Here is a 26,442-nt window from a genome sequence, read left to right as displayed (position 1 = left end):
GTAATGTTACACAAAAAGAACATTGTCTTTCATACAGGGATTCCTATTTGAGTTCATGAAGCATTTCTGTCAGTAATAAGTCTGTCAACACACCTCTGAACTGCTTTAATGTCTTCCTTTAGTTTAATATAGTGAGGGTCCCAAACATTTCAGCAGTACTCAAGAAAGGGTCACACTTGTGCAGGAGCTCCCAAACTTTTCCTCTGATGGAAAACTTTTAGAATCCTGGTACTTTGTATGAAAACCTTGTTTATTTTAAAGGCTAATAAAATGTTAAAAATGGGAACAACTTTAGTTTTAAATTGTAATTAATAACACAGAAATCATTAAAAAATGTAAAAAAATATGGAAAAATGTCAAAAAATGCCATGGTATTAATAATTTTCCAGAGAGCACTTATTCACTTCCTGCAGAATGCTAGTGTTCTGCAGAACACAGTTTGGGAAACCCTGCACTAGTGTCCTGTCTGCAATTCTTATAGATGAGCTACACTTTCCTAAAACACTCCCAGTGAATCAAAATCTGACAATTGCCAACACTACTACTGAACTTTATATCACTTTGAAACATTATGCCTAGATATTTCATCCAGCCTGTGTCAAGCAGCACACTACCAACATTGTATTCAAACATTATGGGATTGTTCTCGTTGTGCTCTGAATAAACTTATATTTTTCTACATGCAGAGCAGCTGCCATCCGTAACACCACATGAACATTCTGTCTAAGTTATTGTGTATCCTCCTGCAGTCACACAAGGTTGACACTTTCCCATACACTATAGCATCGTCAGCAGACAATCACAGATTGCTGCTCACCTTACCCATCAGATCATTTATGTTTGTATAGATCAAGAGCAGTCCTATCACACTTTTCTGAGGCACTCCTGGTGATTCACATGTCTCTGATAAACATTTGACGTACAGGTTAGAGCCACCCACATGTGTGGGAAATTGTTGTGTATGCTCAGACCTTCGTTAACTGTCTGCAGTGGGGCACTGTTTCAAACACCTTCCAGAAATGTAGGGTTATGGAATATGCCTATTTCACTTCAGCCATCATGTGAGAAAAAGGCAAGCTGAGATTTGGATGAATGATGCTTTCTCAATCCTCCCTGATTAAAATTTAGGATATGCTCAAGAATTCAGGAGCAAACCAATGCTAAGAATATTTGTCTGTAAATTTATTTTACTCTTCTTGTGTACAGGTGTCACCTACGCTTTTTTCCCAATCATTGGAACTATGTGCTGGATGTAAGAATTGATAAATGTGGGCTAAGTAATGGGCTGATGCTGAAGAGTACTCGTGTAAAATTGTACTGGAATTCCATCTAGATATGACAACTTATTTATTTTCAATTCTTTTCAGTTGCTTTTCAACAGCAGAGAAACTTATTTTTGTGTCCTCCATATGGGAGTCTTTGCAATGGTCAAACAGTGGTGTGTCTGTACAATCCTCCCACATGAATGATTTTTTTAAAGTGAAACTTAAAACTTCAGCTTTCCATTTCCTGTCTTTTATTGCCCTGCCAGATAGTCAATGTGTGACTGAATAGAAGCCTTTGGCCTGCTCAGTGATTTTATGCAGGACCAGTATCTTCCATATTTCATGGTGCCCTAGAATGAAGAACATTCCTAAAATCTTTCCAACCTCTTCTAGGGTGGTATTTCCCATGCAATTTATAAAATATCATAGTCCATTCATTAGCCTTATCTTCACTCAACCCAATGTCACGTGGGTCAAAATCCTGTGGAAAGTTCAGCTTCAAGGCTTATCCTACACAACCACCCAGCACATCATATTGAAGTCACATTGCAGGCATATCCTATATCAACAGTAGTAGTACCATCTGGGATAGCAATGATGTCATATGACATCTCTGCTGTAACATGTGTGCAGTCTCATGCTACTGTAGCATATGGGGCTCATATCTGATGGAACAAACTGAGGGCATTAAGCGTTATCTTTAACATTCTGTGTATAAATCCTGTAGATATTGTAAGGATAAGAATAGATTACACAACTCCCAGGGAGACATGTAAGTAATCATCCTTTCCACATTCCCACATTCTGTGTGAGAATGGAACAGGAAGAAACCATCATATAATGAAATGTCAGTCTGCTATTATTTTCAGAGTCTAGTTTTAAATGTAGATGAGTTGCTTAACATTTTAACAAGTGATTTTGTGACGTTACGATGTCTATTCTCGATGATGCTGCATAAATAGTTATTTAACAATCTTGATCACATTACTGAGTAACTATTTGCTACTGCATATTTGTGCATGGCTGTTTAAATTAATCAGTGTAATGTCATTGGATGAGCATTTTACTACAGAGGTGCTCATGTGCTTACCCTGAAATGCTATGTATTAGTACTAAGGTCAAATGAAGTAGACTGATTTTATTTTCTGTGTTGTTGTACCTGAGCTTCATTTTTTTTGTTTACCTGCAGTGTGCAAGAAGAAACATTTACTAAACTGTTCATCCATTGCAGCTGAGTTTATCCACTTTGATGATACTTGTCACATCATAAAAACAATTAAAGATTGAAAAAACCACACTTGTATGCCACAGCAAAAAGTTCCTTAGATATCAAGCATCCTCTTCTTTCTGTGTTGAATCAACTATTATTTTGTCATTTTATGATTTCATTCACAGATGGTAAAAGATATGTATCTTTTTGAATCTATGGTTTAAGAACTCTGGATCCATATGGCTTCTCTTCTTTAAGGAACTCAGGTATAAAAATTAAAAGGAGACCTTTTTGTACATGCAGTTACCTTGTTTCATTGGACATTCGTACTGATGATAGTTATGAGAATGACTTCTCAAGACTTCACTGAAATAGAGAAAATTTTGCTTCTGTTGTTTTAACTGAGTATACTTACTCCTGCTTATAATTTGACAAGATTTGTGAAACTCTCATTTTGTGCTTGTAATTTTTTTTAACTTCTTTATTATTTTGTGTAAATGATCTGAAAGACCAAGGTCAGCTTAAATAAGATAATTCACAGCTCACAAGTTTTGGTCCTGTATTAAATGATGGCATGATACATGGGCCAATCAGGTGTGGGTTCTAGCTAATTGCCATGTTCATTGAGGAAGATACAAGGTTGATTCACAGTCTTTGCCTGAGAACACAACTAAAACAGGATAATATTCATAAGAAACCTTTTATGATTCATAGGCAAATGAAGGTCGTATATTTCCTCCCTTAAGTTAACTGATAACTAAAGTATTGGGAAGGGAATCTGGTAACAGAGTTTTAAAAAATGTCAAGTCATGAAATACAAGTGTACCCAATGGCCATGGGACAAGCAATGGGAAGAAAAGATCTGAGAGATGAAGATCTTAAACAAATACATAACATTTGTCTCCATTCACATTTGTAACTTCTTAGTGTATTACTTATGAAGAAGCTGTAGATGCGTTTGTTGGGAAGTTGACAATTATATGATGCCAAAACTTTCTCAGGTTGTGTAAAAAATGCTACTGATCTCTTCTACAGTGCTTCTGTTTGTATTTATGTCTCAACACTAAATGATGCTATGTTTGACCAGAACATTACTTAATTTTTTAATATTGTATCCTAATGTTATACCCTCTATGTTCAGTTGGCATCTTTGAAACTTTATTATTTTAATGAGCCTAATACATCATCCTCCACCCTTTAAGGAAAACTTAGAGTGTAGCCTACTTGTTTGTATGAGAAAGTATTTTGCCTTTGAGAGATTTAACTTGTTATTTTGTCCAGAACAAAACAAGCCACAGCTTTTTCTAAGTATTGTGATTTCATCATTTTACAAGAACAATTTTCCGTTATTCTGAATGACAAACAGTAACAGTGTATCTAAATCATCAATAGAAATGTCTTCATTTGGGATTCTTCTTTGTGCTTCTGCTTCTACAAAATGAGCTATTGTGGTTGGTGATATCATATTTGGAATACTTGAAGGGCATTTGGGAGAAGTGCTGTTCAAATACCCATCCAGACATTCCGATTTACATTTTTTGTGATGTCCTGGAGCTGATCAATGAAATGTTCAAATGGTTCTTTTTGAAAGAACATCTATGATTTTCTTTCCCAATCTCTCTGTGACTCACATCACTCTCTCTTTCAAATGACCACGTTAACCCATGATTTTTCTTCCCTTTCCTTCCAAACGAACCTGTGGAGTAATAACAAATAATGAGTGTCTGTGGACTAAATATTGTTGAAAATGAAGCTATGTTATCATTTCACATTACTCAAGTCAGTCAGAAAAGTATTCTAAATAGAAAATTTTCATAGCTGCATCGGTTATCAGAAGTTCATGTTTCTCAAAGTAGCTGCTCTATCACAATAGAATGTGTGATTGGCTGAGAGAGGGTGCTAAGGTGTCATCATGGTACATCTACAAATTTTTTTCTCTAAATTCTTCTGCAGTTCTACTATATTTTCTGTTGTCTCCTGCCACTCAACTCCAATGTGTATTTGCATCATTTCTTTGTTCATCCCCTTTATGAAAACGATTATGATGATGATGATGATGATTAATATGGGTTTAAAGAGACTAAAATCAGTCTCTTATTCATCCCAGAAGATGGAGCCCCATCTGTGTGCACCTAGAGTAGATCTCATGTGCAGGTGTGCAAGCATTTACGAAGTGGGTTGTGGGAAACCCCTAAAAATGACATTCAGGCTGGCCAGCTAACCAGCTATTGTCATTAGTCTTAAAGATGAATTAGAAAATAGTTAGCAGTTGTTTTTTCAGAACACTGGATTCAGTGGAGCATAGTCATAATTGAAATACATTTGTACACTATTTCTCTCTAATGAAACTTAGATTTTGTACAGATTAATGTGGCCAATAATGTTCTGTACTGACCTCAAGCATAAAGAGACTCAGTGCATTGTCTAAAATTACTTTCATAAATAAGTAACTTCACCTTTCTTCCCAGCCAAAAGCTGCTACAATTTCATACATTGTTCCCATTTCTTTGAAACTTTTGAAAGTTTCTTTTGTTTCTGAGGTTAATTTTGATTCAGAGTACACTATTTTTGTACCAGTTTGCTAGTTTAAAAAAAGTAAGACTGTAGTAACTGACAGTATCAGTGCTGCTATATTGGTCAGAATGGGAGGTCAGTCTGTACTAGGCTCAGAGAATATAATAGAAGCTGGAGATTACAGAAGCCAGTTTCATCCTGTGCTAAAAATTGCTTAAATGAAAACCACAAATATGTAATTGATGTGGAAGTCCTACAGATAGAAGAAAAGTGCGTAAATCTCACTCACTCAGTCAAACATACTGTAAATTAATAAATAAATGTGTGTATCACCACATTTACCATTAAATGAGCAAACTCAGTCAATTACTCACCTCTTTTAGACAATGTTACAACCTCTATACAGGAGAAGAACCTAGGTGCCTCCATTCATAAGTAGATAATGACACAAATTCCCTTTGCTGTATACACAGATTTACTCTAATGTATGTTTATTGACAGTTATTGCCTCCATAATGAATTTTAAAAAAAAAAAGGATTATGTAACTCTGTCAAAAGTGTCAACATAGGTAACTTTTCTAGCTTTAGTCAAGAATCGATAGGTTAAGAAATTGACATGTTCATCTGTGGTTGGTTTCAATTTTAGGGATAAGTTGGGTACTAGGAAATGGGCTTATAACCTGAAACTTAGGTCGTGCAATAATAATAAAGTTTGTGAAACAAGACTAAAAAAATGTTTTGTTCAGCTAATACAATTATCAAATGATATTGCATTTTCTGTAGTGAGTTATATTCAGAAAACTGAATAGTCATGGCATTAGTAAATAAAGTCAAAGACCCTAAGGCTGTTTTCCAAACCAGCACACAACTATATCCACCAAAAATTAGTTTTTAAAAATTTATATAATGAAATAACTGTTGAAATCAGTGGTAGCTTCCCCACTTGTTAGACAAATCAAAAGGAATGGAAGAATAACTACTCAGAGATAATGAAGCTAGTATTCATCAATTAGAAGTTAGAGCAAGAGAGAATCTGAAATAAATGTTTCTTTACCCATGAGTGTTTTTATGTGAATAGTTTACCGTAATGTTTTTAACTTAGGGTTTGCTACATCCCCTTTCTTAATTTCTTGCAAGTTCTTCTTAAATTTTAAAAGAAGACCTTTGCTATGTATGAACATTCAAAATTGAGACATCATTTGTCTTTTTATATCCTTTTCCTTCACATTTGTAAACTATGCATTCTGAATAAACAAAACTATTTCTTTTCCTCCAGCCATTGCCAGACAGAAAGGGCAATTAGAACTTACCAGCTATCACAAAGACTGATAACCCTTTGACTACTGACAACATATAAGATGCTACTGATGTCTTATCGCATGCTGCCTGCCTTTCTCACAGTCTCATGAATATAAATACTCTCACTGCCGGGTCAAACCCTGAATGCTGTGGACCCATTGAAATTTCATGTGGTTCAGGTACCTCTGTGCTGTGAACTTTCTAAACAAACACAGCTGTATTTCTGTCTCATTCACACAGTAACTTTTCAAAGTTTGGACTGTTTAATTGGAGTATTTGCGTATGTGTGCTTTTGGGGCTACATGTTATCATGTTTGTGACTCTTCATTTTTATTGGCCTTGCAATCTTGATCTATACATTACTATTATCTATGCAAGTGGAATGCATTTCAGGTTTGCTAAGAACATGGAATAATGACAATAATCTCCCAATTGCACCTAGTTGCTGTACCCTTTCCCATGTTATCCCTGTATGCTCCCACAAGTAGAATTTCACCATCTCTCACCTCACCCTGCTATTCTTGCCCCTCCATGCCCCAGCCTGCTTCTTACCCCCACCATCTAGATGACTTCTCCCATCATGCCCTGTTACTTGCAATCTGGCCTCAGCAGCCGGAGACAGTGGTCATGTATGTGTGTGTTGTGTTTGCATGAATGTGTTTGTGGGTATGTTGTCTAATTCAGAAGAAGGCCGTCTTGTGTCCGACTGTGACTCATTGTCTCCACTACATATTTTGTTCTTTATATCTTCCAAGTTGTCATATCAAATTTTATTTGTATACATTAATATGTGTATTATTATTATGTATTGTTTATATTTTTGTATATTAACATAGCCACTGTGTGTTTAGACACAATATTTGTGCAGAATTTTAGTGTCTACTTTCATTAATTAATCATCTAAGGCAAAAGGTACTTTACTGTTGTAAATATCCAACTTTTTTGCTGTTGCAAGTGTGCTATCTTTATGTCAATAATTTTACTATATATTTAACAATTTAACATCATCACCCCCATATTTCTGTGGAACCTGAATATAAAATTAATGTCCTTCAGTTAACTAATAAATCATAATCATACATTTTTCTTCACAGAACTTGGTAAAGGGAAGCTTACAGTTGGCAAGATCTATGCTGGCCTGCTGATTTTGGAAAGCTGGAGAACAACAAGGTTTGGACAGATCGAATCAGCTGGTGTGCCGGTAAGTAAAATTCTGTTTTATTAAAGCATACTTTTTTCCATTGTCATGTACTTTGACAAATAAATTCTTATTATCTGTATTTATATAGGGACTATCCAGTCAGTACAACTTGAAATAATACATACGAAGTAAAATGAGACAACTGTTAATGTACTTTTCTAGACATTATTACTGATAGTTAAAATCCTATTACATTTCCTGCAATAGCTACATTTGGATAGACAGAATGAGACTAAATGTTATACATTTGAAATAAGACATTTTTAATTATTTGTAAATAAATTTCTCTTACTGATTCTTAAGTTAATTTCAGCATTCACAGTGTACCATGAGAAAGTGCCATAGTATAATAAGTCAGTGTATGAAACTAAAACTGTATTGGTGGTATATATTGGACTTCTGTCAAATATTTTCCACTTGGAGATTCAATGTAGGATTAGGAAAACTTACGTTTTATTGGTTTATATCCCTCTTTGATTTTGTAAATACTTTATTTTGTCATAAAATTCGTTTTTACCAGATTAATGGATACACACTATATATAGAGCCTATACAAGACAATATCACCAACTGTGACTGACTGTACTTATTATGATGTCATCAGTTCTTTTACATACAGTTGTTTACCTCATAAGCCTCAATGACAATTTATAGTTTTGTCAGCAACTTCATTCTTTTTGATTATTGAAAAGAACATATTGCCTGCACAGTGGTTGTTAATTTAATTTGGCGTACCTGAAATGCCCCCTGACAATCTGTTGAACTGCAATCTCCATTCCCCTAACCTGCATTTGAGATGACACTGTTTCATTAATTGAATAGCTTAATAGTGTGGCCAAGAGGTTCTAGGCACTTCAGTCTGGACCAATACGGTCGCAGGTTCGAATCCTGCCTCGGGCATGGATGTGTGTGCTGTCCTTAGGTTAGTTAGGTTTAAGTAGTTGTAAGTTCTAGGGGACTGATGACCTCAGATGTTAAGTCCCATAGTGCTCAGAGCCATTTGAACCATTTGAATATCTTAATATCAGGTGTATTTTAGTCACTGCTGATAGGAACAGAAAAAAATAGATTTGAGCACTCCTACCTTCTGGAACAAAACATTCATTCTTCAGGCACAGTGACTGGTTGAGGGTGGTCAGACAGTGTGGCAGTGATGTAAGTCACCCAAAAAAGGCAGTGGGATGCAAGCCACCTCCCACTCGCCCCCCCCCCCCCCCCCCCCCCCCCACACACACACAAATCTAATAGGGAGCCAGAGCTACCTGGTAGGAAAAGGAAGAGAGACAAAGAACTTTGTCGCTCTTTCTTCTTCCATTGCTGTCAATGTGACACATTAATATAAATCACAGCACTCCAGGTTTTAGGAATTATGGAGGAAGAGCAACAAAGTTCTTTGTCTCTCTTACTCCGGAATTCCTAAAACTAGGAGTGTTGTGATGTATATTAATGTGTCACATTGGCAGCAATGGAAGTTGAGTTTTCTGATGATAAATAGTCCCCATCATTTCTGTATTTTTGTGAATTTGATGATTTTATAGATTTTGTTTTCCCATTTTTACTGTCATCATCATTATTATAATATAGAAAAGGGCTGCAATAATACTCAGAGATAATTGATTCTTGATAAACTTGATTAAGGAGTCTGAGAACAAACTTTCCATTTCACTACAGTCATTTCTTGATGAATAATTCATATTGCACAGATTATAGAGACTCGTCAAGTCTGTCATGCTGTGGGAAATAGAATTAGTTACACATGTTACCCTTTATGTTTATGTCTATAATGTCCTTCTGTATAAATATTTCCTATTTTTTATTTTATTTTTTGCTGATCCTCTGAACACTGTATTATTTGTTCCCACCTCTATGCCACTAAGCTGTTTATGAGATTTTATAAAATAATGTAGTACTGATTTGAATTCCTCTGGGGTATTGAGGCGTCCTGGAATTTGTTGAAGTGACAGGTTGGTAGGGAAGGAAAGGAATCCTAACAGAAGACTGTAATAAATCTTCAGTGTGTTTGTTAAAGTAGCCAAGTAATTAAATAAAGTAATTAAAACCATATACACATTGTGTTTAAGTGATTTAGTATCACTGCCATTGGATATCGAAATGGAAGCAGATGAGCTGGCATGGTTATCACAGCAGAATAGTGCACAGTGCTGCCACAGTGTGTGTGAGTGGGGCATTGCCTGGGCAGAGCCACAGACCCAGATGTTTACCTTCTGACACTAATAGGCCTGGCCTGGCAGTTAATATGTGGACATCAACTACCTCAGAGCTGACCTTTGCCTCATGCCAGACTCTGTTTTCCATGTAGTAATTTATTCTGTCATTTGTACCAGTTGCATTTTGTTTGCTCCTTGCTTGTTCATATGCAGTGCTCTCTGCTCCCCCGTAGACTGACTCAAATACTAAGTTTGATTTTCTCTTCCTGGTTTAAGCTCCAAAGGTTTGTAGTCAAGCTACTGTCAGCATGTATAGTAATATTTTGTGCCGATATTGAAGGTTCATGATGTTGGCATGCCTGTGCATATACAAAAAGTAGTAATTTTCAATCTTCTGGATGAATCCCACAAGTGTAATGATGCACACCAATGGCCCTAAGCATATGGAGGCCATTCGTCAGTCAATGTTTCTCCATGGCTGTGCTTTTATGTTTCATCATCCTAACGAATCACTGTTTTTGCTGCTGAACTCCTTGCAGTCCCTGTCACACCATAGAGCATATGTAACATGACTGGAAGGCTAATAATGTAATTTTATACATTTCACTTTGATAAATGTGGACCATTTGACAACTGCACCATTGAGGAAGCCCACTCTGCACTTGCAAAAACATGCATACTATTGTCTTTCATCAGGATATGAGTTAATGCTGGAATGCAGGAAAATGTGGGAACTGACAAATTTGTCAAAGAAAGATAACATGGCTGCATACAGACCCTATGTTCCACTCCCTTGTGCAGCACTGTCCCATTGTTGAGATAAATAGTAATCATGTCAGGAGCAAAACAGAATAGTTGGAGCTAAACATTTAATATCATGTTAACACTGAGGTCATTCCAGATGGTTGTTTTGGCAGATAATTAGAAAATGAAACCCTATTTGAAACATAGTATTGTGTATCTGTTGAAGCCATTGATGTGGTGATGTGGTAGATCTATCTAACCATTTAGATGAGATTAATTTGTGATTTTTCTCCTCTACACAAAGGTAACTGTCAATCAATGCACTTCTATAAAATGGCATTGGTACTAAACATTAATGTATGGCATATTGGTTTAGTGTATGACATTTTTAACTTAAAGAAATTATATTTCCAAACAGCAGAACAGCTACTGAATTATTTTGGGACTTAAGTTCTACTTTAAATTACAACATAATGTAGAATTAGGACCTCGCTGGAAACTTTCAGTTAATACATTGAATTCATATTATTGAGGAGTAGAATTCGAATCCTTGTCTGACCAGACAGGCTTTTGTATTACTCATAGTTTCATTAAATCACTTTAGGTGAGTGACATAATGTTTTCTTTGTAAAAGACCCCATCTAGAATTTTCTGCAGTGTTGTTGCTCATTATTAGTCATCATTGTTGCTCATTATTAGCTTGTATTCCAACTCTAAGTACCTCAGAATGGACGTAGTATTCAACCCAAATCTTCCTTCTGTCATCCTTCATCTTGTGAATTCAGGTCAAAGAAATTCACTAAATATCATAAATCTAATATCTGAATATCTTTAACCTCTCACTTCATGTTGTTATGGCTGTTACTAATGGTCTTCTACAACTTTGTGTATGGTGGATATGCTAACATGGTATTAATTTATAGGTTTTATAATGCAAGCGTGGTTGCTGGCCCTAAAGAATACTGATTCTGCATCAAAACTAGATATGAAGGAGGATCATTGTCTGTACAGTTTGAATGTAAGAGAGAGGTATTCTCTGATGAAAGCTTTGGGTCAGGTCCCAGGCCATGCTTTGATAGTTCAGTTGGTAAAAGTACTGTGAAAGGCAAATATCTGACAATGAGACCTGGACTACCATACAATTGTAATCTGCTAGAAACTTTTAAGGAACAGTTGTTTAAAAGAGTGCAAAACAACTTCTAGTTTTCATTGATAATGAAGCAATATTAGGGGGTTTCATTTTATTTTTTGTATTAAATATATTTCAGCTGATTTGTTTACATTTTTTCATTTGCCTTTCCATTTGATTCATGGTGTATAGCATTCCAACTGGAGCGTAAAAAAAAAGACTCTTAACTTCAAAAGCTTCATGAGCAACAAAGTGTAGATCCACTATTTATTTATACTGATATCACTTCTTAGAAAAGTGGACTGTTCATTTCTGTAGCTATTACTGACAACTACTAAAGTACGTCAGTGAATACGTCACTGAATTTGAAGCTCTGTCGTAGACCATTTTCCTTCAATACCAAACAATTTTAGTGATATTGCATTGGGAAAGAAATACAGTTTCACTGGAATATAATGTTATTGATCCTACATCTTAGAATTATGAGAATGAAATGAAACCTGCAATCAACAACCACATCTTAATATTCTAAATTTTACTTATTGTTTACTCTTAAAATTCCAATGAGGACAGGCCTATGTTCTTTGCATAAGGGTGTAGAACAATTTACCATTTAAGATGTGGAATATTGTTGAACAATGTGCTAGCCAGCTGTCACCAACATCAATAATGTAAAAGATGATATAGCCATAGAGGGTTTTATGGGTCATGTAACCTTGCATTTAGCTTTTGACCATTTTGTAATTTGTGTGGAATTTCAGCAGTGGGATTTCTGTTGCATTAAACTTCATCATTTCAGAAATTGCTAGTTAGGTGGATCAATATTGTCACATCAAAGAAAAATGCATGCCAGTTGTATGTATATCTGTTACAAGCTATTTATTTTGCATAAAATAAAATAGTTTGTAGGAAATTACCTTGATACATACAGTGACTTAGTAATTCTTAATGCATTTATAGAGACCACAATAGATTACAGGTTTCAAAGTCTTTGGCTGCTGGAGAAAAATACATCAAATGCCTTTATAATTCTGAGCTTACAATCAGAAGGAAATGTAAACAATAGGAGGAGATGGTTCTGTCAATAAGCATTCTGTTGAATTGCGTGGAGTATACCATGGAAAAAAGATCTGTACAATGTAAAATGCTTTATTTAGTAAACCATAATAAAATAAGTGCTACAGATATGAATAATAATTATGATACAAGTTGTATGAAGTGCAATCTGGGACATTACATTGCATAAATGACTGAATCTTACACCTGCATCATCCTACATATTGACAATTCAGAAAAAACCCTTAACTGATCAACAGTTAGCTAACTTCAACCAATTTCTAGTTGCTCTGTATTATTATCTATTTCACAAAGGTTGATCCATGGATTTGAGCTCCTATTCTGGCTACAGTAAATTATGAACATTGGTGTATTGTACCTCTGTGGGATTGTGAAAATGTCTACCTTTTTTCTAATGTGCACAAGATATTTCGGTTGAGGAAAGATAATGTATGTGGAAATATTTACAAGATAAAGTGTTTTATGATCATTTTTTAAGTGTTAACATTGAAGAGATGTAGAACCTTGCTAATAATTATGTGAATAGTTTTTTTTAACACAAATTAAAGATACAGTCATTCTTTAATTATAGGCGAATTTTAATTGTTGTCTGATTAGCAATTTCAGCACAATAATGTCAGCAGCACGATGCTGCAATTGAGACTATTTTAGCAGAGAAAACATGGGAGTACTGCTTGAACTATAATTGGCAACATCATATATCATTACTAACAAATAATCTTCATTATTGTCAGTTAAGAGTTTTAAAAGCAGCTGCATTAATAGCTGTACTCTATGCACAACTGTGCTGGAGTGTAGTTACCATAGAAATGCTCTGCCACTGTTGTAATGTGTGATATGTGGTAACTCCACCAATGAAGTGTACAACTTTTTTTTGTGTTGAAATACAACATTGCAGTGCTCAGTGGCTGTTGCATGTGGAAGGCAAAATTGTTCTTGATGCAAAATGGCATGAATTACTATGAGACTTAAAAGGATAGTGACAACTTTATTCAAGTGAAAATGTATAAGCTTATTTTGAATACTTTAATCTGGACATCATGTTTTTTTACATTTGGGGTTAACATAAACAAATACATACTACCTGAAAAAGAAAATGTAGCACCCAGAATGGTAGGAGGAAAGTAAATGGAACTTAATAGTTTTAAAATGTATGTGATTTTATATCAGTTATTACAGAATCAAGTGAAATTTCAAAGAACTTGGCAGTACAAGCCCACTTGTCAGTGTGACATTTCATTACCTCTGGCCTAGAAGCATGCACTGAATTGGCTGGGAAGAGAGTCATAAATCCATTGCATCATCTCCTAAGGCAAGCTGACCTACAACTGTTGTAACTGTTCCTCGATATTCTGGATACTGGTTCCAGGACAGAGATAATGTCTGAGATGGATACAAACATGTCCTATCAGGGACAGATCTGAGGTTCTTGTTGGTCGTGGGAGTGCCTTAAGATCACGCAGACAGTTTATTGAGACAAATGCTGTGTGTGGATGGGCATTGTCCTGCTGAAAAATGATACCACAATACTGTCACATGAGACATAACAGATGAGGATGCCGAATTTCTGTGGCATACCATTGTGCCAACAGAGGTACCTCAGTCACAACCATCTATGACTTGAAGCCATACCGAATGGCTCCCCACACCAAGGCATCAGGTGTAATGCTGCTGAGCCTCTTCAGAATATTGGAAAAATGGGACCTCTTCCCAGGTTGTCACCATACTTGCCTATGATGTTGAACCAGAGTAGTACTGAACTGTGATTCCTCATATCTACATCTACATCTGTACTCCACAAGTCCCTGACTAATGGTGCTGCATGGTGCAGGATGTTGCAAAATCTGTTTATTGCAGGATTCAACAATCTGGCCAAATGGAGACCCACGATGAGGCCTCCTTTGAGCACTTTCAGGTGTGACAGTGATCACTCAACATCTGAAGCTGTTAATGCCCCTTATATACCATACCAGACCTGCTAACAATTGGTTGTTAGACTTTTTGTTGGGCAGTGTAAATAACTATCAGGCAGAAGGATGACTGTCCACTGTTAAATAGTGAAAATTGAATTTGTATCCTTCTGCACTGCAGCTCTCAATAAATGAGCAATGAATTATGTTATAGCTTAGTAATAGTAAATGGAAACTCGCTCAATGATGTGCAGGAATCAGCTGGAATAAAATTTCCAGGACAGAATGGTCAGTTACAAAAATGAAACTACCTTAATCACTTTTGCTGCTAGCGTAGGTCTCACTGGTATCAGAGTTGTCTACTTGAATCAGCCATGTCTCTCTTACCATGTTGAAACAATGAGCTCTTTATGCATACACATAAAGTTGAATTACTGAATCCCTCTAGACTATTTGTGGAACATTTTGTAAAGTGGGTGGCATAGCTGTAGAGGATCATGTACCTCAAAAGTCTTGTTTCATCTTGTTCTTGATAATGGCTCAAATACATAAGATGAGGTCAATTTTGCTTTGCAGTGTGCCTCAGGCAACTGCAAAAGTTCAATTTCTTTGTCTAGTGAGTGCAATGTACTCTCCAAAATAATTCTTGTGACCTTAAGTTCCTGTTAAACTGTAAATTCCTCGAAGATGTTGTATTGGATGAAAGTTTTATGTTACTGTTTTTGAGACATTCTATAATAGAATTATTTTTTCTTTTCATAGACACCTGGCCGTTAAAATTCTCCAAACATACTTCTGTTATGTACCAGACCTCTTTTGTTAGTTATGCAGAACTTGAAGATGCTCCACACTCTCTTGAAATACGATTACTGCATGTTAACTAATACTGAGTAATAACCAGTTCTCTTTACTGGCAGTGAAATGGAACTGTTGATGTCCTGTTCTATTTCAGCCTAACAATAAAAATACTTTCTGATAAGCATGGGCCTCTCTCAATTCCATAAGTGATGTATGGCCTCACACAAGTATAAAGCAACAAAATGTACCATTGGTGACTACTTCACACAACTACTAAATAACAAATGTTACTTATCTGGTAAGAATGGTGCATATTATTTTTCTGACTGGAAAAAAAAAGAATCTCAGGGTGTTCCAAAAGGCTCCATATTAGGCCCAGTCCTATTTCTCTTCTATGTTAATGACTTACCATTAAATATCAACACCCCATCAGTTCTGTTCACAGATGATACTGCTGTCTTAGTTGAAGATCAGGATTTGGAAAAAATTCCCAAATCTGTGATCAGTACCCTCAGTACCTTAGAAACTTGGTTTCAGCTAAATGGGTTGAATCTAAACATTTCTAAGACTCACATAATGCAGTTCAAAACGAAACAGTCAAAATGCAGGCAGATTAAGATTGTACACAACAACCAAGATATAGAAGAAGTTGACTCAGTAAAATTTTTAAGTTTAAATGTAGATAAAATTTTGAGCTGACAGGCACACATTGAATACCTGGCAAACAAACTGAGCAGCTTTGTATTTGCAGTGCAAATATTATCAACTGCAACTGACATGGACATTCAAAAGTTAGCATATACAAGCTGCTTTGAATCCATTATTATGCATGGTACTGTTTTTTGGGGTAACTCAACAAACATAGTGCGGATACTACAAATACAGAAAAAAATCATTTGAAATATGTGCACTGCAAATCACAAAGAATCATGTTGACCATTATTTAGAAAACTTAAAATATCAACTCTGCCATCCCTATACATATACGAGATTATTATATTTTTGTACACCAGACATGAATTATTTGAGGAAAACCATTTTGTCCATTCACATGATACTAGAAAAAAAGAAAATTTTATGCTCCCCACCCACTGCCTCAGACTGTTTGTCCAGGGACCTCAATGCATCGGAATAAAAATTTGTAATCAATTAAAAGGGAACAAGTTGATGCAGATGAATTTAGGTTCACTTAAAAGAAAGCTATATGAGGTACTGACACTGAGGTGTTATTACTCAGTGGATGGATTTATGCAGGACAAACTGGAATTTTTAGCTGGATACAATGTGTTACATATTCCAAGATATATCCTTATACTGTTATTATTTATTGTAGTGCTACTATTTAATAATGTAAAAATCATTGTGACTGTATTATAAATTTTTGACAGGTCTTCTGTATGCAAACCAAATGGATTGCAAATGTATGTCATGAGATGAATAAAACACAATTCACAAAAAATCCCCCAAGTAAATACAACATAAATCACAGGTGAAATGTAGCTCAGATGTCTGCATGGAGATGAAAAAACAAAATAAATTAAGCACATGAGATTAACACTTACAATAAGCTCTATAATATTAATTAAAATATTAAGGCTGTGTAAAACAACAGCAGGACTTGCATTTCCACTTTTTGTCTGGTCCGTGTGTTTCTCCATAAGACAGACTGCAACAATCTACATCTGCTATAATTTTTCTAAAACAACTAACTGGAAAGCAATAAACCTCCACCAATAACATATAATTTTTATGTCCTAAGCAGTGCACAGGAGATTACTCTTGAAAGCACAATCTCACAATGGTGCCCCTTTAAAGTACACTTCTACATTAATATTTCCATGTATATTTCCTTGTTTCTGACCAAAATAGGATATTTACACATCATATGAAAGAAGACATTTTTGCACTTTAGGAAAGGGGCAACACATTAATGCTCATTAGAAGAGGATCTCGAAGACATGAATCAATCATTAAGAAATGGGTAATAGTTCTATACTGGCTAAATAAACCACAGAACAATATTCTGAAGAAAAAATACACCCTTTATTATGATAGACCTTTTCATATCAATATCAAACTGTGTGAAAGATGAATAGTGTTGAGGGATAATATGTAACTAACAGCTGGGGTAAGTTCTGTTATGTTGCTGCACAATGTAAAAGTCAAGTTGTTTAGAGCAGAATTTATCCACACAAAAATCACAAATTTTATGGTACTTAATCTCAGCATTTCTGTATTGTCAAAAACAAGGGCATGTGTGTACATGTTTGCTTGCTTTTGAATCACTTTTTGAAGTCAATTGATACATTGATTTCATAATGTGACTCTATCTTTGATTAAACTTGAATTGAATGTGGAACTTTCCTATTTAAACTGTGTAAATGTGTGCATAATCCAGTGTGTTGTCTTTGTTTTTACGCATACCTGCACATGCCCAGATATTGTGTGTTAGTGGCAGATAGCTCATTTAGCCTGTAGAGCTTAGAATGATTAATGAGATATTAGTGGAAATTAGGAAACTGCATGAGTACTCACTCTGTATCGTTTTACCACTTTAGGATGTTGAATACTGAGATTTCATGTGTTTCACATACTTATTTGTGTTTCTCAAATCCTGCTCTTCCTCTCTTGTTTTAAGATGGTGTATTGTGTGGAATGTTATTTAGTTGCATAGATAGATTCAGAGAGATTTTAACCATGTTATTATCCTTTTATACTGAATGGAAAATGAGATGTTTCAATCAGAAAGTATTGTATGGTGAGTTTATGCTTTGGAATAGCTCACAATACCACCTACTTCCTCTAAGTCATATGTAAATTTGGATTGCTATACATGAGAGACCAGTAAACACAGCAGCTGAGCTATGTAACTCAGGAAATCATAAAACAGTCATCATGTTGTTTTTTTATAGGTTTCTTTCAGATTAAATTACCAATTACATGTATCCTAACATATTTTCACAGTGAATATGTGCTGTTTAAGAAAATATGGAGAATTAATTCCAACACCTCTAAGTAATCCTAACCATTTTGTTATGTTAATTCAGTTTGATAACTTACTCTTTACAAAACTAACTTTCCAATACTAATTTAGAATGCATGTTTTACTGAATTTATTTCAGATTAATTTATAGTTCCTAATTTTGGCTTGGTATTTGTTAACTATAGAAGTCTGCTGTGGTATGTGGATTGTTATTCAGGTTAGCAATCCAATAATATGTGTGTTTGGTTTCAGGGATTTGGTGGTCATAGTCCTTCCAATAATGAGGCGGTAGTATTCTTTCAATAGACCTTTTATTCCAGTCTTTTGTAGATAAAATTGCAGTTATTTCAATTTTCCATTAATTTTTCTAGCTATATTCAATTTGCATGATTTTGTAAACCACAGATCTGATTTTAAATTTTTTAAAATTATTTTTCACAAGTACCTATGCACATTATTTCACTTATAGTATAGTGTAGAATTTCGGCACACAGTTTGGGGAAGTAAACTGATTTATTTATTATAAAAATCACCTTTTGATTAATTTCATTCAGTTGCAAGTTCTTTTGTTTTGCTTTTATTTCTTCTACAACATTTTGGTAAGCAAAGACTGGAAACTGCCTCCAAAAGCCATTGTTTTAACGCATAATAACACCTTATTAGGAATCATATTAGTATTAAAAAAGTCTTAGATCCACACTAGTGAAATATCCTTTATTCTTCTCACCTATTAATGAACAAAACTTGGAAAATCCATTTTCAGCACTGAATAGTAATTAATTTAAATTTTGATAAGACATCCGAACATACTTACGTTTCTAAAGTGCCAAACTGTGGTCATTGTTGTTGATTAGGCACTTCAGTGCTAAATATTAAGTTTAGTATAGCTATGCCATCTATGTAATGATATAGGTCCCTATGTATTGATTTGATTGGCAGTTTGATATAGCTGTAGACACTTTTCCAGTTGATCGCCTCTGGCTGCAGTTACTTGAAGGGTGACTTCAACATAAACACAGAGCAGTCACAAAATGACTGTATGTAACTAACTGTAGATCATGTTATGAACCTCAGTGTTATGTTTTGTTTAAGGCCTGTTGGAAGTGTAGTAATGTGTTATTACTTTACATTTATACTGACAATTTTTGGCTCATCCAGCTCTGAGAAGAACTAACATAGCTTAAGAAGGTGATTTTAAGTGTTTGAAAACAACATGAATGAGACACTTCAACAGAATCTGTAGTGAGCTGTGGACTTGTGGTGGTCATTAATGAAATTATGGAGGGAAGAAGTTATTAGGTCAAGAGTCATTGCCTGAAGCCACATGATGTTTAAAGTGCTACACTGTAGAGATGGCTTTTGAATTTTGTCACAAGAGTATACTGAAAAGAAGTAAATGGCTAACTGAAACTAATAGCACCATTGATTTTGTTAGTAAAAATCACACTTGTATCCAAATAGGCTTCTTAATTATTTGAGAAAATGAGAAGCAATTTCTACCCTTAACACAAAAGTCTGTCAGAATTGTGTTAAATATGATTGCAGAAATTAACAGTAAAATAAGATTTCTTCATACTGTTTGTTCTCGCACTGTCTTTATTATATTATTACACATTAAACACATATCGATAGATTAAATCTTTAATTTTGATTAAAAATTAACTTTTATTTTTATTTAGTAAGAAGAAAAACAGCTGTTCCATGATGGGGCATGGCCTGTACCCATACTGTATACCTCCATTTTCAAAACACACTAAACTCATAGCATTGCAATAGTTAACAGTGGTTGCCATGAATATCAGTGACTGGAAATGATCATTCAGTACCCTCAGAACATTGTCTTCATTAGATTCTTGTCAGAACATACTCTCTCTATGGATACAGTGTAGTTATTACTTCCCTGCCTAATTAAAATTAAATTAAAATGTTGAACTTTCACCCCTTTCTTCTCACTTACACATCCACTTTGTGTCACACATTATGTGATCCTCATTCTCCCTTCTTTACAGTATGTTTGCATTTTTCTCAGACTTCTACAAAAAATTTTCCAGTTTTAAGCAGTAAACACTTTGCCAAAGAGTACTTATTTTTTTAATCTTCCACCTCAAGTGTCTTTAACAAGATGAAATTCTATTGCTCATTTTGCATGTTTGATCCACTATTTGCCAAAGTTTATTTTTTAACAATGAAGCTGTAATTCACATGCTTTTCAATACAGCCAGTGTTGCTTAAATTATCCTGTGACAGTAAATATATATTGTCACACCATTGGCGCAATAAATTTTTCCTTTATGAACACTTCTGATGTTTGCATTAAAACAAAGGTATGGTTGATATATCGCTTCTGAATCCACATATAGCTTGACAAAAAAAGCTAACAATAACTTCTAATTAGAGTCGTTCTGCATTCAGTAGTCATGTAATTATTTATGTACAAATTGGAATACTCGATGTTGTACAGAGGGATACATAGTTATATTTTCAAGTCATAAATCATTGTGAATTAATTAATAATGATAGAGACACTCATAATACATAGAGCTGTAATTGAATATCTCATTCCTATCTTGAAAAACATGAATAAATGATGCCTCAAACTCTCACACCCTTCTAATTCATCTTTTTAATTTTCCTCTTTCTGATGAATTGCTTCTGCATTTTACATCATTTAATGATAATTTTTTACAGCTATTCTCGTTTTTCAAATTTTCTGAAGAGAAACAAAACAATATGTTATGTTATGAATTATTTTAACAATGCTTGAACTCTGTTTCTCAAAAGTTAAGAAAAATTTTAATTATTTAAGTTCTACTTATTACAGCACATCACTGTTGGTATTATTAAAGCTAAATACTCCACCACTGTAAATAAGTTGCACACAAAGCATTTATTGTTCCAGATATTTAGTTGTCTCAGTAGTTGAAAAGCATGACTGCATGCTGTTTAACAAGTGAAGTTGGCTAAAAGTAGTTTTGTTGATAAATAATTTCTCTTTCATGGAATTGTTTTGCAGCTATAAGCCTTCTTGTTTAAATTTTTCATTAAATGCATTGCTTGAGCTCATTAATTGACTGCACAGCTTCTGCACCATTGATATGTAACATGATTTCACTACTATCATCTGCAAATAAATCTATAATCTTGCTGATAATAATTTCAGTACGGTGTAGTTTATGGTCCAATTCGTGCTAATTTCTTACTAATCTTTTTTTAAAATAATGAATAGGAAATAACTACTATTACTATCATATGGTCAGAACAACATGCGGAGCCTGTTCATGTTTTCTGATCTTATAGTTTATCAAACAACAAAGTTAAAAACCTACATATTTATTAGCATAATAATCTTAATTTATTCTGTACATTAATTTAGTAAATCCAGTATAGCACTTTCTCTCTCTTTCTCTCTCTCTCTCTCTCTCTCTCTCTCTCTCTCTCTCTCTCTCTCTCTCTCTCTCTCCCTCTCTCCTTCTCTCTCTCTCTCTCTCTCTCTCTCTCTCTCTCTCTCACTCAGTCTCACTCATTGTGTGTGTGTGTGTGTGTGTGTGTGTGTGTGTGTGTGTGTGTGTGTTTGTGTGTGCATTATGTTACAACTGTGTTAATGGCCTATATTGTTAAGTAATGTAGTGCAAAAACTGTGCGAAATATGAAAGATGTTTTGCATTGTGTATGTGAATGCAGTTTATGCAAAATTTGTATGAAACTTTCCTATGTGTTTACCCTCTCTGAATTCTGTTATACAATTGTTGTCCAGTATTTGTTTCAAATCAGATACACAAACATATGTAAAATCACTGCAGATCTTTAATTGTTAAGTAAAATGTAGCGCTTAACACAGACAAATTTAAATAATTGTATTTGATTGGACGAACCATGCACAGTAAAATCTAGGCTTTTCTCACATTATGGAGTTGTTTTATGGACAGAGGGCATCATTTTTTAACTGCCTGATGGACATGGCTGGCCAATGGACGGGCACATCTCGAACTGGCAGTCTGGAGCCTGAATTAGCTGAAGAAACAGGCCTCCTCTCCAGAAGAAACACTCATCGCAAGAGCATCAGGTATGTTTAAATCAGTCTCTCATACTGTCCTGCTTGAATGCATAAATAACATACAGACAGGAAATGTGGCAAACCTCAAGATTCGTATTTATTATATATGAAAAGAATCATCTTCTGTATCATTATCTGCTTCAACATGAGAAAATTGTGCCAGTTCTTTTCATTTCAGATATTGCCCTACAAGTCTTTGCTAATCTCCATTGCATTTTTTCAATAATCACATTATGTAATATGCATAAATGTACAAATACTCATGTGGATCTGAGTGATAGTGTTGGTGAACAGCTGGGTGCTGGAAGAAAACCTCATGTTCATTGACTATTTTTTTGTCCCTCATCATTCTTTTCAACAGGACTGCTTATGCTATTTCATGTTTACTACAGTCTACATCATTTTATGCTACCTAACTACTAAGGAATAGTTTTAAATGTTATATTCTCTAAGTCAGCCAGTAGTGTTCCATTAAGTCAAGGAGGTCTCTGAATCAAAACACACTAACTTTTATGCACAGTGTAAAAAATGGCACATATGCAAAATTTTAGTGCTTAAAGGAGATAAGAAGAAACACAGTTTTATTTGATAAAAATGTCAACAGATCCACCATTTCTCTGATAGAGGCCCATGAACATTTGGAAACTACTGATGTTCAGAGATGATGTACAAACTGTAGTGAGATAAACATTGTTTTAGAGATGTTGCTGGTAAAAGCCATAGGAGTGAGGTTAGGAGAACATGGTGGCCCTGGTACTGCCCGCTCTCCCCACCCCCAAGTCTTCCAATCCAACAACTGGAGTAAACATTGTCTGAATGCTTTTTTACATCAGCAGCGAAATACAGTGGGGCCCCATTTTCAGAAAGATTCACATCATGCTGAAAGATATGGTAATTTCCTTTACTGAGCATGTCATACAGAAGATAAGGCCCTGTCAGACTGTTGAAAATGATACCAGCCCATACACTTGTCGATGGTGGAACACACGCATTGCCTTAGGGCTTTCCAACTCCCAGACATGTCTGTTGAACATTCCATCCCTTATGAAGGCAGCTTTGTCAATAAACAGAATGCCTTTATGAGGTCAAGGAATTTTACAAATTGGTGTAGATATCATCGATGGAAATTGATGTGCTGGAGAAAGTCATCAACTGACAGGTCTTGTACCTTCTGGTACTTGGATGAGAGCATACCTGTATTACGTAAGACATTCAACACATTGATGTTGGAGGTATTTAGTTCCTTGTCTAGAGATCATGTTATGGTGCTGGAGTTGCCCTCAGTGTGCTGTAGCACAGCTTCCTCAGTCTGAACAGTTCACTGCAAGTTCTTATCTAAGGGACGCTGTTCCATTAAGATGACCATCAATTTTTGGAAATGTGACATAGTTTGATTATCTCTACCCTGGAAATCATTCAGTATGCAGGCACCTTGAGATGCATGCCAGCTAACTCAGTTACAGTGTAATTAGCCATCAAGAATCTTTAAACCCAAGTAGATACTTACATTTAAACACAACATAAGATAAAGAATAATACCGTAATTGCTTATCAGTGATTGTGGACACTCTTAGTAGTAATGAAAGCTTACCCTTCTTATCTGTAAGATGTAAATTGTGTTGCAAATCAGACTCCAATGTCAACATATTGATAAAAAGCAGTCAAAACAACTGTGAATGTTAGTCTAAGAGAGATAAAGTATCAAACCGCTCAAGGACCCCTAGTGGAGATATGATGTGCTAGTGACATATGTGTCATGTAACAAACACGATTATTTTTATCTCCTCTAATATCCCTAAAAGTTTGCATATGTAGTTTTTATGCCTTGTATAGCCTTTTCATACAGTTATTTTAGTGATGTTCAAATAAAAATTTGGCTACTTGATGCATTCTGTGCCGAGAGACCCCGAGAATACTTTGTGGCAATGCCAGTGTGCTCTGTGTCTCTGTCCCCTGGCACATGGCACACAACGCTCTCTCCAACCATTGCCTACCCTTGTAACTGGCAGTGCCAATGTGAGCAGCACATTCTGTTTCATCTGACTCTCCCTACAAGTTTCACATGCTTGGGAAACTACTGCTGCCACTTCTTAACCCTTTTGCTGCTACAGATGAGCTCTTTGCATACCATGCTGAGACTGTCTTTGCTACGGCTGTACTGCTCGCTAAATGCTAGTGCCTGTGCTGAGATATGGTGTTCTGGCTGATATGAAATACTCCTCGCCCATTTTTTTTGAAAACTAGTAGGTGAAAAAAATTGATTTTTGCACATTTTACAGTCTGATGTTATCACTTTATAAACAACTTTTTTTCTGATTGTCTGTCACACTTACTGCACTGCATCAAATTAAGTAAAACATTGCTCCAACTTTTAAAGAGTTCACAGAGGTAAAAACACATTGTGTAAACTTTGCATATAGTTGATTTTAGCTGATACATTGCTGTGAATGAAATGCAGATAAGATATCTAAACTTCATTTAAAATTCAGAACAGAATGATAATTCATTTTGTTCCTGAGTTGTTGGGTTAATATCTGACGGATGTTCGGGTGCAATGTGCAGTTCCTTCCGTGCAGACTTGCCGGTTGCTAAGAAATACGTATCATCCATTTTTAAGAATACTATTTGATGAAAAAATTAGATTTTTGCTCATCTAACTGCCTGATATCTTCACTTGATAAAGGACTGAATTTCTTTTTGTTATATGCCACAGTTACTGTGCTGCATCAAATTAAGTAAAACATTGTGCAGTATTTTAAAGATTTTACAGAGGTAAAAACACATTGTGTAAATTTTTTGTGTGGTTGATTTTAGCTGATACATTGCAGGCGATGAAATTTAGATAAGACATCAAAATGTTATTAAAAATTGAGATCAGGACAAAATCTCGTTTCATTCTCAAGTTATTTGGTTTTATATCCAAAGTTGTGTGTGATACACCCATTCACATCCTTGCTCATCACAAATCATCTGATCATAATGAATGTCCTATACCGTAAGTGATTAAAGATATTGAAAGAGGATTTTCTCCAAATGATAGCACACAATGAGGCAAATATGTTGTATGATAAATACTCAAAATGGTTTTGTTCGCCGAGATATGGAAGTTACTCATCTGCAGCAGTGAGAGCTCGGTGACTCAGGATACATTCAGACATCTATAACACTGTAAGAAAATGCAAGTGACTCATGTATACTCACCCACAAAACCTGGGGAATGCCATAGCAGGATGTGTATACATGCTCACAGCAGTGAAAGGGTTAATGTGATAGTTGTTGTGTTTGGTTTATGCCAGCCATAATGAAGACTGCAGTGCTAAGTACCCTCAGGATAACTAAACTAGTATGTAAATAGTATCTTTTTTAGTCTGTAGTCACAATTTTTTTATATTGCCGATTGTGTACCAGTTTCAGTGTGTAGTACCATACTTCGGCCATCTTCTGACAGGCAATCATCATGTTCACTTCCCAAGTAGGTGTATCAAATACTTACAAATACTAGGGAAACGAATGTGACAGATGCATGCCAGGGTATTATCTGAGGATGGTACTGCATATCAAAACTGGTAATCAGTAGGCAAAATAAAAAATTACGACTATAGACTAAAATAAATAGTTTTTCTGTGTTGGTCACTGTTCCAACCAACAGTATGTTGGGAATATGTAATATGTAAATCAGTGCTGAAAATTCTATGCACACCACCTGAAATGTGCACTACAGACAGACAAGGTAGGATGACACTGTTGGCTGGACCATCACATAATACACAGTTCTTTGCCACTGAACATCACCCCACCACCCACCGCCTTATGTGCATACCACTTTAGTAAAAGTAGACATTGCAATTAAACCTAAAATTTCTGGCTCTGCTCACCACCATCGAAAACCAAATCCTAAAAACTCATTGAGTTCATAACCGGAAAATGTCATTAGCCATCACATTGCTTCAGCTTCTACCTCTATCATCATCTCCATCATTTGCAAGAACTCAATCTCCCCTAAGTAAGTCCTTCTGGTTACTTTGTTTAAGGCAAATGCCAAAATGTTTTGTTTGAAAAGGACACAGCTGATTTCCCTCACCACCAGTTT

General features: G+C 35.3%; 1 protein-coding gene across 1 annotated transcript in view; it reads left to right on the top strand.

The window, feature by feature from the left end:
* The window catches only part of LOC126298058 (voltage-dependent calcium channel type A subunit alpha-1), an 860,595-nt gene that overhangs the window by 731,960 nt on the left and 102,193 nt on the right, over positions 1-26,442 (top strand). The window contains exons 34-35 of the mRNA XM_049989377.1: positions 7,383-7,489; positions 18,551-18,586. Coding sequence (XP_049845334.1) covers positions 7,383-7,489; positions 18,551-18,586 — 143 coding nt within the window. The remainder of the gene's footprint in view (positions 1-7,382; positions 7,490-18,550; positions 18,587-26,442) is intronic.

This window comes from Schistocerca gregaria, chromosome X (genome assembly GCF_023897955.1).
Source record: "Schistocerca gregaria isolate iqSchGreg1 chromosome X, iqSchGreg1.2, whole genome shotgun sequence".
Lineage (NCBI taxonomy): Eukaryota > Metazoa > Arthropoda > Insecta > Orthoptera > Acrididae > Schistocerca > Schistocerca gregaria.
The sequence above is the reverse complement of the archived record's forward strand: the minus strand, read 5'-3'. Positions and strand labels throughout refer to the sequence as shown.